General features: G+C 35.7%; 1 protein-coding gene across 8 annotated transcripts in view; it reads right to left on the reverse strand.

Moving 5' to 3' along the window:
- LOC124645342 (basement membrane-specific heparan sulfate proteoglycan core protein-like) overlaps positions 1–19676 on the reverse strand; it is a 154661-nt gene that overhangs the window by 91204 nt on the left and 43781 nt on the right. For all 8 annotated transcript variants that reach the window (XM_047185148.1, XM_047185146.1, XM_047185144.1 and 5 more), the window contains exons 2-9: positions 9952–10078; positions 9005–9095; positions 8464–8534; positions 7728–7890; positions 6989–7161; positions 5953–6759; positions 5801–5851; positions 5356–5469 (exon numbers count right to left, since the gene is read on the reverse strand). In XM_047185148.1, coding sequence (XP_047041104.1) covers positions 5356–5469; positions 5801–5851; positions 5953–6759; positions 6989–7161; positions 7728–7890; positions 8464–8534; positions 9005–9095; positions 9952–10078 — 1597 coding nt within the window. The remainder of the gene's footprint in view (positions 1–5355; positions 5470–5800; positions 5852–5952; positions 6760–6988; positions 7162–7727; positions 7891–8463; positions 8535–9004; positions 9096–9951; positions 10079–19676) is intronic.

Genomic DNA, 19676 nt, shown 5'->3' on the forward strand with positions numbered 1-19676 from the left:
TTCAGCGGTGTCATCATAAGATGATCCATACTAGAAGTTTGTAATTGGGGTTAACAGGCTGCCCAAACATTGTCGGCTACCCAAGTGTCAAGAACAGTTTTATTTGTTTCAGGGCTGTATCTATCATCTTTACCTTTGTTACTACTACCTATTTAATAACCCTACCCGGCGCCCAAGTTATTTGTCTCATAATTATATCTTCCATTTCGTCTCGTTGCGACATCCGTCACTTCTTTTTATAATGTTCAGCTTCAAATAAATATCATGAGGCAATGTCTAATAGGTCCCCAGTAAACATGATTGATGCCATTATAAAAAATTTACGATACGACTTCCAGTATACGAGTGAGTTTGAGTAAAGAGCTTTAGGCACCTATCTAGTCATTATATTACTATAATTGCAATCTCTAATCAATATTTTGTAATTATATTTAACTTAAGTACTGCTAGAACGCTTCTTCAATGATTATTTCGTAAATAGTAGAAAGGTGAAGGAAAACATCTTGAGAAAACCTGGACTATTAAGTCTGAAATCACCAACCCGCATTGTGCAAGCGTGGTGATTAACGCTCCATCCTTCTCCGTGTGAGAGGAGGCCTATGTCCAGGAATTGGACAATAAAAAAGGTTGTAACTGTAAGATAGTACCAGCTGCTTGCACATGATAAAAATATCACCTACAAACGTTCCTAGAAATAAGTCATGACTGTAAACAAAGGAGCCAGACAAGAACGAAATCTGCTGAATCCAGGCTACAATTATATCGGTGTTTAGAAGTGGCAACAGGAATGTTTAGCTCATCATAATAAAAGGCTACGAGGAGCTTAATAACGGATGTTATGGCAATAGACACCGATACGTGGCACAATCAGACGTGATGACTAATGTTAAGATTTAAACACTTGAACAGATATTTACAATGATGGGACTAACAAATTATCGTGTTAAAATAAAGTTGTAAAGCCACAACTAAACAAAATGTTCTGTACAGTCTTGGGTTCTATATTTAGACAAGGAATTGTCATGATATTATTGAAAAGAATAAGTCATATTTTTACACACTTTTGAGCGTTTTTTTTTTCATAGAAAATATATAGGTACTCTAATATTATAAAGAAGAAGTTCCTTTTTGTTTGTTTGTCTGCAGAGAATCCGAAAATATTGAACTTATTTGATACATTTTACCATCTTCTGGAAAGCTATATCTCTGGGTGACAGAAGCCCTAGTTTATCCGAGTAATGAAAGTATTTTCTATATTACGAGCTTGGCACGAGTATTAAGTATTACTTGAAAAGTACCACGCATTCAAACGAATCAATCGCCACTTAAACATATATACAAACAAACAAGACGAAAGAGTTCAATAATCCTTTATGAGAAACAGAAGCTACGTATTATAACAGTGGCGTTTTTATTTGAAGGGCATACGGCTATTCATTTCACAGTACATTAAGGTCTATGATGTTTAAATTAAACGCATAAGATGCCAATGGGCAGTTGAACAACTCTATTGAACCCTGTAATTGCCCACAGAGCTTCATCGTACATTGACATTAATTAAGATTTGAATTAATTTAGAACAGTATTTTAATGTTCAATCACAACAGTGTTTAGGTCATTTGTTGAATAAAAGGGCCTTGATGGTAATATTATCTCAATGGTGGATTGGAAAACTTCTTGTAAGTAAGTCCATTACATTCTTACGGTTTTGAAATATACAAGTAGTCTTAGGTTTTAATGTGTACGATCAAATGTTTTTTTTGTAATCTACACGCCTATAAGCATGCTATAAGAAACTTTGTAGGATCTGGGGCCACGAAAGAGGCAATTTTTTTCACCATATGAGGGACCACAAAACGTAAAGGACAATGGGCGAAATGTTTGACTGTTGGTCTACTCCCCCTCTAGTAATGAGTCATACATCATTTGAAAGGTCTTTTCAAGCGTTACATTTTGTACTAACATACTTCTTACCAATGCTTAGTACTTTAGATGTTAGAACATGTTTAAGGTTTTTTTATCGATAGTTAGTTTCAAGTTATGAGATTTTTAAGCTATTGCATAGCTTCTATCGCAGGCCTTGAGTGCGGGGACCAAATCCAGAAATTCCGTAACGAAAAAACCTCACGCTCCCCACTCCGACGGGCACGGAGGTGTGGCTTGAAGGCCGTGCATTCTTCGACACGGCGCTGTGTGTCGTGCGATTAGACGTATTGTACGACTTTACGGAACTCGCCCGAATCGAGACGAGCTGCTCCGAAATCGGACGAATACATAATCAGCTGTTTGTGAGAAAGTATATAGGTGTATAAGTATTTTTAGATATTGATTTTGATCAATGATATTATGATTCATAATTAATAATTATAATTGCATAAGTTGATACAGAATGCTATGCAATAGCTTTACCGCGGCAGTCCCCGAGTGCCACACGTATTTTTTCTCTGGTACTGAATTATATATCACTGGAAAGTTAGCACCTTTTTAAATAGAATATTTCGTATGAACATACCTCCAACGAATTATAAGTACTTTAGAAGCTAGAGATTTTAGACATAGTTATTATTTCACTAAACACGTTCTAACTCCCTAAATGCTAAAAAATGACAATCGCCGCTATACAAGAAAATACTCTACATAACACAAGCTTTCTATTGATATATCACTTAATGCTAGAGGAGAGGTAGACCAAAACGCTCATTGTCCTTTTATTTAACGATTGCGATAACAATTACACTGTAACTGAACAACTAATTTGATAATGTGGTGGTACTTGAAAAGTCTAGTTAATCATATCCAATATGAAAATATTGGTCAAGTAGCTTATAATTCGCCAAGTCGGTAAAAGATCGATGACATCAATATTTAATTAAGTATACATTCTACATATGTAGGTATTTATTTTAATTGATTAAGTGAATGTAATGTTAGTTAAAACGAGAGAGTTTGGGGTTCTTCGAGATTTCTGCCAAAGATTGGTCTTAATTTCGTTCTTCGTCCCCCGAACACCCGAATTTCGGCGACGCCGACGCTACATTCTTTGGAGATCTTACATTATGAAATCTGCGCTCGTCGTCACTTTGTTGTGAGTACCTATACTAATTAACGCAAGTCTGATTCACTATTGGCAGACTTTTTATTACTAATTTATTTATAGAAAATCAGAACATTAATCATACAAACTATTATATAGCTATTTGTTTAATGAGTGATTAAGATTTTTTAACAAAGTAACTATTTATGGCCGTTCCCTGTTGTGTTGCTCACCAAAGATAGGAATCTGAAATAACTTGTATGGGGTTAATGTTAAAATTGTATCTTTAATCATCAAATCAACAGATAGATAGAATATTGGGAGCGGTCGTAATACTGTTTACCTATTGATGTCCTACGTAAGCGCCACTTAAGTCCGGCGCCGGTTTGAGTCTCAAGCACATTATAATTATGCCAAATTACATCATGACTTGTTTTTGCTGATACGTGTATTTATTGGCTAAAATAAAGGTTTTTTTTAAAAGTACAGCAGTTTTAATTTGTATTTTGTTGAAATTACCGATAACGTAGATAGGTATCCAACGTGCCAACATAATGCAATGAATAAATATTCTTTCTTTTGAGGTACAAGATAAACATGGGCCTGAGAAAGCACATCTAGGCATATTTTTATCCGGGTGTGGGAAGCAGCTACCTCGTGCTCGGTAACAGCTAGTTAAAGAAAAAATCAATATTCAATAATAACGGAAAAAACACATGTACTTAATTAATTTTATTTGTGATCACTGAAACATCCTTAAATGGACAAACCATGCCCATGCTATCGGTTAATCACAAAGCAAAATAAAATGATTCAGCAATAATAACCAGATTATTAATAGTTGTTTTGTATAAATAGGCCATCTTTGTTTCGAGTGCACTCGTACAATTTCCAGCACTATAATCGACGCAGGCCGGCTTGCATAATTGCAAACACATGAACTCAAGTACCCACTTTTACTATACAAGATATATTCTGCTCATAAGTACTCGAAAGTGTAAGTTGGCTTACGCTACTTGACCCTAAAATACTTTTCGATAGTCCTAAACTCCCTAATCCTTGGATAACTTTTCAATGATTACGACTGTGTTTATTGATTTTCAAGAAACATAAAATAATATAGTTAATCTTACGTGGTTTCATTGTAAACAGTTTGTATGCAATTGTTCAACATAGGCTGGCACAAATGAATGAATTTGACAGTGAAATGCAATTATAATTACATAAAATAAGTTTTAATGAATTTCTCAAAACTCTCCTCATACCTGGCAGGTATATTACACAATCTTTAATAGACGTTTCAGTAAAATGCTGTCCTCGACACTCAAGGTAATATTTATATTTTACACATAGACCATATAACACCCCAGATACACCCTTCTGAACAACGGACGACTCTCTGAAGGACTGGTGGCGGTATAACAACCACAGAATACCAGATGAGATATTAAATGCAATGCTTGGAGATGAGCAGCATCATCTTTGAAGCTCAAAATATCTAACAGAGTGCTCACCAGCACGCTTGCCTGGCACGGCTAGTAAGGGCAAATGTCTCCCCACCTTGGAAGATGCTTTTGTCCAGCAGTGGATGTTTTTAGGATATGAGAAAGAAGTAAACACATACTGAATTATTTTGTATTTCCAGAACTGGTATAGCTTGGAGTTCCTATTTCTTCCTTTCTTTAACTTGGTCAATGTGGTTATTTAAAAAAAAAAAAAAAACAAAGAAAATCATTCGTTCTAAGGCCGAACGTTAAATCTCGGAGTATGAAAACGAACTGTCTGTTCTTTCTACGTATTTCCTTTCCATAAAGACGAGATGCCGTTGGTGTTAGTGGTAGGCAAGAGCAGAATTAACTGTCAAAATTTGACGGTTATCATCATTATCCCTGAGATTTGGGACACCCTGTTCAACTAGTTTTACAATTTTTAACCTGAAATCAGCGAATAGATAAAAACTCATGTATGGATAAGACTAACCTAATTAATTAAAAATCAAAGAAACGTAATATAACGTGGTAAATGCTTTGTAGGACTGACTTATCAGTCTATATCAGATGTAGCTGCATTTACACCTAAAAGACTGCCGTGCACTTGGATGGCAAAACGTTATAGGAAATAGCAGTAGTAGACTAATATCACAGCTAATATTCTAAAAATACTCAATTCCGTTGCGATTTCCAACGAACCAAAATTGGCATTAAATTCTTCTTGACTTATGCGAAACCATCAAAACCATCATCAAAACTTCGCTTCCGACGTTTAATTTCGTTGAATTTGAAAACGCCTTTACCAATTGTTAAAATATAAAATGTACTTACTGTCAGGGCAGTTGTCCTCGTCAGTTCCATCGGTGCAGTCGTAGATCCCGTCGCATCGGCGGCTGTTTTCCACGCAACGCGATTCGTCGCAGCGCATGTATGAAAACGGGCAATCTGTGAACAAGTTTCGTGTTATACTTATGCTTTTTTCTATTAAGCTTCTGTTTACTGTAATGAACCAATATTCATTGACATTATTCTCACTTATGTTACGCGAAATATAAAATAACTTTGTGTAAAAAGTGTCGTCTTTAATAACATTTTGGGATTTAACGAAAGAATTATATTTTAGAGCAAAACCTTTTCTCTGATCTAGTTACTTTTGACATCCAATCGAATCAGACATAAATAACTACTATAAATAAAATACTATTCTTTTTTGTAATGGCAAACTTATGGAAGTTATGCCTAGAGAATTATTTGCAAGCTATTTAACATTATGTACCCTGGGATGCCGGATTGTAGCTCGGTGTCGTCTCTGGAAGAGCTGGTGAAACTACAGAAAAAAGAAACAAAAAATGTAAAGAAAAAAACAAACAAAAAATAACTCCACAAAAACAGCAATTCTCCCAAGCATTAAGTTTTATAAATTAATACCAGTTTGACCAGAATTGTCTCCATTCTGCCCCTCGCCGGGAAAAGCGCTAGAGTTTTGATCATAGTTAGTTTCGTATTGGTCATAGTTCGGTGAAATGTCACCTCTTCGCCTTGACTCTGGGCTTTGGTTTGAGCCTTGTTCAACAGTTTGTTCATAATTATTGTCATCTGGTGAACCATTAGAATTACGATCATCTGGGATAGCATTAGAATTCGGATCGTCTGGAGAAGAATATGGATCTTGATTATCTGGTGAACCATTAGAAGAATATGGGTCTTGGTTGTCTGGTGAACCGTTAGAATTCCTATCGTCTGGAGAAGAATATGGGTCTTGATTGTCTGGTGAACCATTAGAATTCCTATCGTCTGGTGAAGCAAATGGGTCTTGATTATCTGGTGAACCATTAGAATTCCTGTCGTCTGGAGACGAATATGGGTCCTGATCATCTGGTGAACCATTAGAATTCCTATCGTCTGGAGAAGAATATGGGTCCTGACCATCTGGTGAACTGTTAGAATTTCTGTCGTCTGGTGTGGAGTATGGGTCATCTGGAGAAACGTTAGAATTCTGATCATCGGGTGATCCATTCGAATTAGGGTCATCGGGTGACCCATTCGAATTTGGATCGTACGGTGTTTCATCATAATTATTTTGAAGATCTGGTGAAGTGTTAGAATTTTGATCATCTGATGAAGTATAAGAATTGCGGTAGTCTGGAGTTGTAGCGTATGTTGGATCGTCCTTATCGCTTATGTTATTTTCATAATCGACAGGTGGCTCTTGTTCTTCAGCCGTAAAACTGGAGGCTTTAAAAAAATAAAAATAAAATAATATAAAAATCTGTTCCTACATAATCCAAAAACCAAAGTATTTACCCGATTAGACCGATAAAAAAATCTTTATGATATCATTAGAACAATATTACATTGAAAATGTTGTTAAAAAGCCTATCATTCGGCTACTTCTCACGTCAATCACAATACTAATCTTATCTAATAAAACTATAAAAAAATTGTGACGTATCAAAGCACTAACCTGGGTCAATCAGCTGAGCGCTGAAATCGTCATAACTGACAGTGTATTCTCCGAGACGGCCAATAGTTTGTATGTGGTTCCTCAAGATTTCCTTAATTTGATCTGTGTCTTCGTTTCTTGTTGTAACAATGTCCAATGTTACTTTGCACAGGAAATCGTCATTCACCAACGATCTGCGAAAAAAGATTTTGTTATAATAGTACATCTTTGAAGCAATCCTGAGGTCATGTTTAAGCTTTATAAAATTTAACGATTTCTTATTTTCAACTTATTTCGCCTGCGGTTTCATCCATCAGGATAAAAAGTAGCCTTGTGAATTCTGATACCTATACCTATATCAAAGACAAGTTTCGTGAAAACCCGTTTGTGCGTGTAGAACTAACAAATATACACACTAATCTTCGGCTTTACAATATTAGTGTGATCAATATTTAAAGATGAAAACAAAGAAAAGTCTGTCTATATTTTTTTAGTTTTAGCAATACAAACGTGCGGGTTTTTTTATTGAATTTCAAATTATTATGCCGTTTATGGTGAAGAAAGTTCACAATGAATGACATAAACTACATAGAAGACAAGACTGATTTGTGGTAGATAAAGACATTTACAAGCACTTATAAACTTCGAAAATATAAATAAGTTTGATTCTAGTTGCGCATTCCAAAAGTAGCTTCCTATGGAGAAGAATGGGCAAGAAACTCCATATAAATAAGCATTACTTTAAAAGATCAATGCTTACTGTATTCTGACTAGACTGGATCGCTGCGTGCCAGGCAAGTTCTCGAACAGCAAGTCCACGGCATTCGCCAGAGAACGAGAGAGATTCTGGAACTCTGGTGAATCCCTGTTGGAGTACGCTGGAATGTACGGCTCCATCACCAGGAAGGTCACACGGAGAGTCTCTGAAAAACAAGGAAACAAGAACTTGAATATTGCGTCATATTAATAAATAATATTATTAATCATTAATTGTTTGTATGTACTGACTAAGTATATCTTGGACACCAATGACTGTGTTTTGGATGGTACGTTAAACTGTAGGTCCCGGCTGTCAGTGAACATCTTCGGCAGTCGTTACGGGTAGACAGAAGCCGTTAAATCTGACAACCTGTCTTACCAAGGGGTACTGGGTTGCCCAGGTACCTGGTTTGAGGAGGTCAGACAGGCAGTCACTCCTTGTAAAACACTGGTACTGGTGGTTAGACTGGAAGCCGACCCCAGTATAATTGGGTAAAGGCTCGGCAGATGTTGATATGAGATCATTAAAACAATACTTAGGAATCGGCGGTCGAAGTTCAAAGTTTACCCCCTGTCATACAGCATCTATCAATTAATCGCGTCTTTTATAAGTAAACTTTAACTAACTTTGACAGACACTGCACAGTTTTTTATTTACAAATTCATTTTTACTTCGCATTTGTTTATTTTTATTAAAAATCTACTGGATTGTTTAATTAAAAATATTCATAACTTACTTTCTTTGAGTTCCGACTCCGACTTGTCGGCCGACCCGGAGCCAGCGTCCAAATCGTCTTCTTTGCCGAAACTGGAACACAATAAAAAAAAAATGTTTAGCTATTTACAAATAACAAATCAAGTCTTTAATAATTGAGTTGTAGCGTTCCTACTTGGTAAAATATTTTTATTCCTCTTTATGTACCCTCGTACCGCTCGCTGTTAGCACGCCCCATCAGACTACGCGGTAGTTGACGTCTCGCATACCATGCAGGGTAAGTCTTGTAAGACCTTTTGTTCTACTTCTTTTATACAAGGTTCATACTATTTCTATAGTTAGCGATATGGACAATACGACACTCTAAAACATTACATCAGTCTAACTCAACAAGTGTTAATTTTGAAAATCCCCTAAACGAATAGTAGTTAGCATATAAACCCACTGTTTAACAACAGTAGCAACCAATGGATGGTTAAGATCAATCCAATAAAAACCAATAAAAACTATGTGATATGGTCTACGAATATGTTTAATTTATTAATTATCAATCTTTAATTTACCTGGCATTGTCATCGATGTTGCTCTCCGTGACAGTTTCTTTTTCGGCTTCAGACTCTTTATTATTATTCCAAAGGCCAAGGGGATCGAAGGCTGAAATAAAAGAAAAAAAATATTTAAAAATATATACGACTTCATGTCGTAGTGGGTAAAGTCGTGGTGGCCTAGTGGGTAAAGGACCAACCTCTCAAGTGTGAGGGCGCGGGTTCGATCCCAGGTCAAGGCAAGTACCAATGCAACTTTCCAAGTTTGTATGTACTTTCTAAGTATATCTTAGACACCATTGACTGTGTTTCGGATGGCACGTTAAACTGTAGGTCCCGGCTGTCATTGAACAACCTTGGCAGTCGTTACGGGTAGTCAGAAGCCAGTAAGTCTGACACCAGTCTAACCAAGAGGTATCGGTTTGCCCGGGTAACTGGGTTGAGGAGGTCAGATAGGCAGTCGCTTCTTGTAAAGCACTGGTACTCAGCTGAATCCGGTTAGACTGGAAGCCGACCCCAACATGATTGGGAAAAGGCTCGGAGGATGAAGACTTCATGTACAGTTACAGTATAATAATTAAACCCTATAGCTACTTTTATCGTGTCTTGCGATTTTTGCGCCTCGAAATACCTCGAAGTACCTATGTCTCAAGCTGTACCAAAGATATAATCCAAATTGATTCCATCAGAATTATTACAGCCATTTAGTGGATAGTAGTTACAATTCATTGTTTAACACTTAGTAGAACTTAGATACGTAAGCGTGCAATTACATGGTACATGTAGCTGAAGCAAGTTAACATGCGCAAGTGACAAGTGACAAGATCACACGGGTGGGTATTTTGCTTTGGTTCAGGCGCGAATCGCTGGAACCACACGTGTTTAAAATGTCTCAACATACGCAAGCACCGTGTACATGCACCCTAAGATAGGTTTCTAAAACTATATTTGAAAGTATAACTTACATAGCCATGAGTCACGTTTTAGCCGCTTAAGATGATCTAGTATGGACGAGTCCTCCTTGTTGACCTCGAGAAACTCATTGGATGCCTCCTCTTCTCCCTCCCAGTAGATGTCACTCGCGTTTGACACCTGAAATACAAGAAAAAAACGATATTAGCTTTAAGTTAGAAAGCTTTCAAATTACCAGCAAAGAGCAATATTAGAAATGTTTACCTAGTGCTCTGCCATAAAAAGTATTTCGAAAAGTACCTTCAGGTGAGGTGAAAAAATTCTCGGTAAAATAGTAGGTAAGTACTTTATGAATGGAATATGTACGGGGATCTGGTCAATAAAGTAGTGGTTTGATAATAAGTCAGGCTGGTAAGATTACATACCCTGGTGAAATCCAGGGTAAAGGACGACAAAAAATTGAATAGATCTGTAGATTTGAAGCCTATATTAGTCACTGCAAAGAGCAAAATAATGCCTCTGGATGCGTCACTACATAATTCGCAGCTGAATGGTAATCTTCAGTAGGTCTGAAGGTTCCCGTTCACGTCAGAATCCCGAGAATTTTCGTGAAGAAATGTTTAAAGGTCTACATAAGACCCTCGGTTTGTATTATATGGGAATAAGTAAATAGGTGTTGCGTGATTGGTCAGAGGCGCTCGACATGCCCCGCCTATATAACGATCTCGATTTAACTGCTGAATCCCGTTCTAGTAATCTCCGCCTTTATTTTATACGTTATAGTATTAGAATGCTTTTATTTTTCTTTATTAACATTGACCATGTTTTGGCGCATTGCAACGTCTTGGGTGCAACGCTTGCAGTCGATCTTGCACCAAGTTGCAGCATCGGATTGGCCTATAAGCCCAATTTTTATTGAACAGCCTATTATTATATACGTTTATATTTTAATTACTATCTCAAGTAATTTCAAATAATGGTTAGTAATGTTTGAATCAATACAAAAGCTCTGAAATTATATAGGGCGGGGCAGCGCGTTTCATTCACATTGAAAGCTAAGTGTATCAAGTCCCAAATATCTGCAGTATTAAATACTCCTCTGTCCTTTAACTTTATTTTATGTTAATACATTTTATTTAATTAAGTATGATCATGGACCCTCACCCCTGAGGTTTGATAATGAAAGCTATCGCTATGGTGAATTTTATGATGAAGCCAATCCGATATGATATAATTAACAGGTTATAGAAAGCTATCAGTAATTACATAATTAAATAAGTAGAAATCAACATACAGTAACATATATAAAAGCCTGAAGTCGGTTTGACCACCTCCCCTATTTTGAAAGCTATATAAAAAGTTGCTCGCATTACGTAAAGATTTGGTTGTGGTTGATACCACTACGTATCTAACCAATTCCATAATTACATTCTTTCATATCATACTAATACGTGAAAAGAAATTGTATAAAGTCTTGAATGCGTATCAAATCCCAATTATACAAAGCAGTAAGGTTTTCCTGAACAAATGAACCACTAACGCCATCTATGTGTTTCAGTACATACTTCCAACGTTTCAAGCTAGCGAAGCTTCAGAACTACATCTATTTTCCGTTTACTATCCTTCATAACTATAAAGTTAATACATTAATCAAAAAATTAATGATTTTAACATAGAATTAAATAATAGATAGGTCTAATACACTCTATTAATATTTGTTTCTAGCCAAAAATTTTCAGGATCGAACCACTAAAAATGAAAAATAATTTCATTCACATTAAAATAAAAAAGTAGAAAGGCTATAAAAAGGCGAACATTAACACCTTCATCAGAGGAACTAAAGCCCAATTTACATAAGACGGAACGATACACCCGAAAAAAAATGTAAAATAACAAAAACCGGACAAAAGATCGTAAAATCGTCATTAAATCGTAGCGGGGGAGTCATGATTCGCAAATAAATCGACACTCGAGCCGCAATTAGGGGAGGGTGGGGTTGCCGGCACAAGGGGGATTTCCTTGCAATTTTAGTTAGTCCAACATGATCCGCCGACGGGTGAGAACGACAAGACTTGCAAGTTAATGGCCTCGGGACGGACGACTCGCCCCTACCGCTCTTGACTCGGTTCATACTTTGTCGGCTTGTCTAATAAAATAAGTGGCCGTTTTTGGAAGCAAGCTCTCATAATATGTCATTTGTTTCCTCTTTAGTAAAGTTAGGCCACCACTATTTCTAGTAGGTGCCTACGTAGGTAATACTAGTACTTAAGAACTTATGTTAAAGTTTCCAGGTAACCAGGTATATGTATGTTAAATTAAAATTATGTAAGTAAGTAAGTGAGAACTTCCGAAGTAGATAATGAGCATTTATAATGCAGCATATAAAGTTAAACTTAAAACTAGATGGCGCTGCACACATTGATTTAACTGAACCAAAGAGAACTCATAAATAAATAGCTAGGGAGAAGATTTATGTTTACATAATAGATCTTGCTTTATCTTCGAAATTACGGCTATTATACTACTGCATGAAAGGGTGGCCAACACTTGTCTAATAGGTATGTTGGTTCAATGTACCTTTTCAGGTAGGTACATGGCCATACATGCACCAAACATACTGTGCACTCTTCATTTAGATATTTTTCTTAGATATAGTGTGGGATGGCAGCCTTGGAAACCAAGGTCATAAATCTCGTATATCTGGGAAAATCTTACAAAACAATAACTGTTGATGAAAATGAAAACATCCTTTGTTTTATTTCTAAAATGTTTACAAAGCATCATCGTAACTAACAACATGTTGCATAAAAATAAAATGTACTATTTACTTAAGTTTATTTCCTGTTTTAAAAACATACAATTTCGTTGGTAACGAGCTTTGTTATTAGTTAACTAGTTATAAACTGAGTCATCATCTGCCATCTGCCTAGACTTTTCCCAACTATGTTAGGGTGGGCTCCAGACTGACCGTTTGCAGCTGAGTACCAAGTGTTTATACATGGAGTGACTGCCGATCTGACATCTTCAACTCAGTTACCCGAACAACCCAGTATCCCTTCGTAGACTGGAAGCTGCTGATTACCCATAATGGCTAAAAATGTTCATATAACAGCCGGGGCCCACATTAACGTGCCTTCCGAAACGCACAAGAACTCGTCATGACAATAAGTTACCCATCCACGCACCAACCGCGCCAAGCGTTGCTTAACCTTATGATCGGTCAATCCGCACGGCTTTGACTTATCCACGAACTCTTCCTCGAAATAAACATCATAAACTGAGTAATTTTAGCATTAATGGCTTTGACGTACTGCTTTGTATTGATTGAGGAAATTGGTGCCATTAATAACTTCTATAAAAAAACATTGAAGCAGAAAAAATGTTCGTCGTGGCATCGGCAGAAGGCTGACTGTAAGCCCTTGAAAATAATATAACTATATTATCGTTTTTATCTTGTTTTAGAAACGATCTCTAATATTGCTGTACTTACCTAAGCACCTATGTCATATTGACCTAAATGTAAAGCTTTATCATTTTAGTTTTAAGTCAAACGATTACGATGTTTAAAGATACCAAAGAAATTCCATGTGTTGTTTTATTTGTAAAAAAGTGAACCTCGCTAAAAATGTCAGCACACTAAAATAGTAGTCTATTCTAGACTTATATCTCAATTTTCCCACAGGAACGTGAGTCGAGCAGCTAATTCAATGTAAACTAAAATATCTTTTGAAACACTCAGTTCTATAAACTTCCAAAGAAAACGGAAGCGTTAATTTTCAATTGCATTTACATAAAAGCTAGCGTATGTAAACATTAGATCAGAGGTAAAAGTAAACAGTAGAAGTGAGAGTCTATTATTAGCACGAACCTGGATTGTCGATTGATATTTAGCGGGTTCAAAAAATCTTAAAATTGGGTCAAGAAGTCAAGATCGACGAACGTAACGGGTAATGTAAATAATATGTGGTGATGTTCTGATGTTGTAATACGTATGTGAAGAAAATAAAATGCCGTACTTTATCACCTGGTGTGTTTATTTCGTAGCTTTTCTTTCGACGTTTCGAAGAAAAATACTTAGATCTTCTTTACGGGTTTCGATTCTGTATTTAGGGATTGCATACATTCTTACTTGTTTCACGAAACCTGGTTACTAGGTGTTTGTGCCTTAAGAATATTACACACCTTTTACAAATAAAACACATTACTTTAACTAAACTGTACTGTACATAAATATTTTCATGATATTTTTAAATCAATTATAAATTAAAAATAACAGCACAACCTGAAGGAACTCGTTAAAAATCGACGAAAAAATTAATAGATTAACGAAGAAATAGGCATGGGTATGAAGTTCCCTCATTAATAGGTGCCTACCTATATTAACGAAGGCGGGACCGTCTAATTGTCTTCACAATTAGTAGAACGGACCGCCTTCACTTCGTACACAATTTGAAAGGTTTTCATGCAGAAAGGGTTATATGAAAATTACTCTAAGAATAATGCTTTTTTGTATGCGTTGCTTGCTTTATTGGTAAGATTATAAACTGTGAAAACTTAGTTTCAATATTTTTTAAGGTACAAATGTTTTTTTAGAAAACAATTTAATAGTACTAATTTACTCCAGGTTTGTTTATATAGTGTTACAATCACAACAATTTAAACCTTTATCTTACAAACTTTTTCATTTTTACCCTACAACCAACAAGGGTTTTTTAAGCATAGAACGATATAAGTATAGGGTTTTATAAACCAGCCGAAAGAGGCAAACAAGACGCTTCTCGTACAAGGTTCATTATCAATCTGTTATCAAATAAACCAAGGTTACGCGAGTCACCAAACCACATGAGGTAACATTTCTGTACCGGCTACAGCCGAGAGTTTGCTATCAGCGATGGCCTAAGTTATAAGCGATCGAAATTATTCCCATTCTGTAAGGTAAGTTTTTAATGGTAACTGTTGACTGCAACTGCCGATTGTATATGCCCTTTTCCGTTTCCTATCTGACAGCTTGTCATGATCATGTCATCAGCCAAATAATGTGAGGATAAGTCTTAGTCCTAGAAGTGTTCTTAAAGTACCTAGATTAAAATGTGACCCAGATATAGAAAGTAAGCAAATTCCCTACATAACTTTTTAGTGAATACTCAGTAAAACGAATTATTTGCTTTTTATTTAATTCACGATTGTGTATTATTATGAATATCTGCGTAGGTGCTGGTTTTTTAACCAGATGCATCACTTTTTATCGATTTTCTATAGACGAAATACATACCGTTAATAAACGTATTTTTCTAGCATCTTACGCTGAAAGCTTGTAACTTGCGTCTGCCGGACGCGACATTGAACTTCGTTTGTTACGTGACGCAGGCCACATTAGCATAAGTATCATATATCTCTAAAACCGCAATTTGTCTGCGCATTCTTATGTAGTATTACGAAATGCAAGTAAGATTTGTATAATCCTAACTCGACTAATATCAATGTTTGTTTGTTACTGTGAAAGATTTTTTTATTGGAATAGGTAGAGCCTTCGAGAAAGTGACTGAAGGACTGGAGGACTGGAGGAAGGATATATAAAAATATTATTTTTATGAGGGTAACTCAGGAGAAGGTATGCCGTGAAACCACGGGAATTCTGGATCAAATCTGTAATTAATTTTGAACTTGTTAATAATATCAAACATAAATGAAGAAATTCACAATTAAAACATGTCTTGATGAACGAGTATAGTCGAAAAAAAAAACATTTCAATCAGGCATTTTATCTTCAAACAACAAAACTATTGAAAGAAAAAATATGTACATCCTATAGAACATTGTTTCTAAGAGCGTCTCGTCAATCTTTGCAGGCAGTCAAGAATCAATACTAATTACAGTCTACAAGAGCTTTCAGACTCCCAATGACGTTTAGCAATTAAGTAACAGAGTACCTTATTAATAAGTGCAAAGTAACAAGACATTGTTACGCTGGTTAGCGACGTATTTGGCCGTCTGTAGGTACCGTTAAATGCAATTAACTAGACTGTGGTAAAAAGAAGTCGTGCTTTCATTGGTTCTATAGTAGTATAAGTGCGGTTATCATAACCTATTATCTGGGGCCCGATTCTCCTAAGTTAATAATGTCAAAATCGAATAGAAATCGAATCGCAATATGATCATAATAGCAGTTTTAACCATATCGGGCATTCTGCTACTAATAAAAGACCAATCGTATTCGATTGACATTTGATTGGTGTGCGATTGGTCTGCTATTTTGGTGATTTTGGTCTATACGGTAGTTTGCTGTACAATCATTTTGCAATCGTTAATCATTTGCAGACAAAATTATTCATTATTGAATGACAAAAAAACGTTTATTTCAAAGAAAAAATAGCGGAATGCCACACACGCTTCAATCGTAATCGAGTCGGGATTGGATATCAGTCGAATCGAGTCGAACGTGAATCGTATGACGCTTAAGTAAAATTAGGAGAATCGGGCCCCTGTTCTTTTCTTTACTGGAAATAGAATTTGACATTATTTGTATTGGGCTAATGTCAAAATTCTCTCTCTAGTCAAATCAAACAAGAGATGGAATATTGGGAACGGCCGTTTTATGTAAAAAAAATCTTAGTGGGTAAGCTTTAATGAATAAATAAATAGACTTTTATATCTGTGATTGCTTTCGTTGAACATTTTTTGAAATATTCTTAGGAACTCTCCCAGTTGGTACATTTACAAGGCCTTTTGATGCTTAAGCCTTTCAAAGTTTCTTACTTCTTTCCAATGATTTATATAAAATCCTAGGCTTTATAAAGTATTAATTTTTCCTTTGAAGTCTAACATGCAGTCTAGTAGCAGTTAATTAGATTTGCGTTAAGATGTTTTTTAATGCCTTGATACTCATCTATATTTCTACATATAGATGTCAGCTTTTTGAAATCAGTGGTAAATCAGCGGCGTATAAAAAATACTGAGAACATCAATCAGATATGGTACTCATTATGTATAAAGGCACTTATGATTATTGGTCAATTTTGTGAATCAGGACTGGCAGGACTCGTGCCGAATGAGGTGGTTGACCCTTTGACCACGCTCGATAAAAAACATTTGAACTGCAAGCATGGTTGTGGTTTGTATTTTTAACCGACTTCAAAAAAAGGAGGTTCTCAGTTTGACCTATAAGTACGTTTAGTTGAACAGATTTTGATATGGTTTTCAGCATACTGAAGTAGTTTTTTTTGTGAAATCTTTTAAACGACTGCCGTAATTCTTCTCAGCACGTGTTCATATTGTAATGCAAAGATTTTGCTACACATACCAAAACGGTTCTATTGTTAATTTAAATACCTAATTCATAATCGATAAAATACCGTAATCGATATTTTCTACTTTAATTAAAATTTTAGTTTACTTAATTAAACCAAACTATATTCTGCCCTATCTGTGAATATAATGTAGTGCCTACTCTAAATTAACTTTGTTAGGCGCACTTTCACTATAGTAGCGATGAACAAATAAACATCTACCTACCTATATTGTATAGTTTTTGTAGGTACTCGTGAGATATCAATATCTACAATCAATAAAACGTGAAAATGGGTACATCTCTACTCAAAGTGACAAAAATGTAGAAAACAAAAGAAAATCAGTTACATATGTCTACGCTACGGCAAACCATAGGTATGGAGTTTTAAGCTGCCTAAAGTGCCTAAAGAATCCTAAAGCGGTTGCTGCTATGTACTAAATAATCTAAGAACCAAAAATAGAACCTATTTTTATAATTAAATCATCGATTTGTTGCTTCACATTAACGGCACTACTAATTCATAACCACTTAAGTGTTGAGCAACCCTAATTATAGAATTCAATACATAATGTAGATCGGCCCGATGTCAACCCTATCGAATTGACGATGATACGTTTTCATTCATAACTAGCTTTTGCCCGCGGCTTCGCTCCCGTCAACTGACTTCTCTACTTTACCCTATTTTTTTTTTCATAAGAACCTTCTCCTGACAATAACAAACACAACAAAAAAAGAATTAGCCAAATTGGTCCAGGCGTTGTTGAGTTATGCGCTTACCAACACATTTTGCGATTCATTTTTATATTATAGATGTAAACAAAATTAGGTTCTTTCTGTACAATTTTGGTAAAAGAGACATTTCAGGATTATTTTTGTTATAGCGGTATCGAAAGCGTACACTATTTACTTTATTGAATACTTAACTATGGGAACTACTATCCGTACCAAGATAAAATATACGGTCTATATTACTCAGGAAGAGTGCAGCTTTTCAACCGTGAAATAATTATCCAGTAATCTCGGAGCCTTTAACGTACAAACAAACTAGAATACTATAGATTTGATATCTAAGTACCATTATTTCCAATTCATAAGACCGAAGCTACATAAGTACACTTATTCCAAGTATTTATCAATAATAATACACAGAACTATCATAAAGGGATGCAAAACTTTGTCGAAGTATGTGGTAAAACTCGATGGAGTTGATTTCTCAGACGCGCCTTGGTTGCACGGGAAGTTAAGTCCACTTAGTGAGTAGACGGGGCGCACACCGTAGACAGCCCTACTATGAGAACATCTCACTTTAACTGATCTTGATACTTTGTGTACAAAGATTTATCTATACTAATATTATAAAGACGAAACCTTTGTTTGTTTGGTCGTAATGGATAAACTCAAAAACTACTGGACCGATTTAAAACATCCTTTCACCATTAGAAAGCTATATTATCTGCGAGAAACATAGGCTATATTTTATCCCAGTACGGGTAGTAGCTTCCACGGTACGCGGGTGAAACCGCGGGAAAACGGCTAGTATTTTATACATCTTAATGTAGGGAATTTACAAGATTTTTTTATTATACCTAGCTATAACTTATAAGCAAATAAATTTATTTACGAATATGTATTTAAATAAGGTTGTTATTTATTTATTAAGCCTATGTTGTCCCACTGCTGGGCAAAGGCCTACCTTATAGCCTTCCATCTTTCTCTATCCATCGCTGTTTGTGACCAGTCCGCGAGGAAGCTGTCCAAGTCTTCACTCAAATTAAGTATCAGAAATGAAAATGTCACTCCCCAGCTGAATCATAGCTTGTATCATGAAAGAAGTTATGAGGAAGTCAGTGAACATAAGTTACTATTATTAGAGGTATATTTCGAAATAATTCATCTTATTTATTATTATAGCTTCATTGAGAAAATAATGAGTTCTACGAATAGTATAAAAGAAGAGAGAAAATATGTTACGTCAAAGTGCCATTGTTGTGGTTTCATAGTGTTAATGCTTTTCAATTTTATTGAAGCTTCCCAAGGCTATTATTTTTTATTATTACTCAAATTGTTGTGTTACCATTGATCACAAAAATATATTTTCCTAGAACCTCTTTGACATACATAAGTATATGGTAATCACAATTTCAGTAAAATTCGGAGATAAAAATATTAAGATTTTTTCAATCTAAAGGTAAAGTAAAATGCAAGTGAATAAAAATAATTAAGCAAGTATGGATGGTGTCTGTCCCATTACCCCCAGCACTAAACAGCAACTAAGCATAATATGGAGAGAGTTCACGTCAACAGTCAAAATAAGATTCGAACTCACTCACGACATTTCAGTTGGACCAAGCATCATCTTCATCATCATCATCTGCCTAGCCATTTTCCAACTATGTTGGGGTCGGCTTCCAGTCTACTCCTAGGTAAGCCTGTTTGTCGACTGGCTTCTGCCTACCCTTAACTACTGTTAAAGATGTTCAGTTACAGTTG

This window comes from Helicoverpa zea, chromosome 31 (genome assembly GCF_022581195.2).
Source record: "Helicoverpa zea isolate HzStark_Cry1AcR chromosome 31, ilHelZeax1.1, whole genome shotgun sequence".
Taxonomy (NCBI): Eukaryota; Metazoa; Arthropoda; class Insecta; order Lepidoptera; family Noctuidae; genus Helicoverpa; species Helicoverpa zea.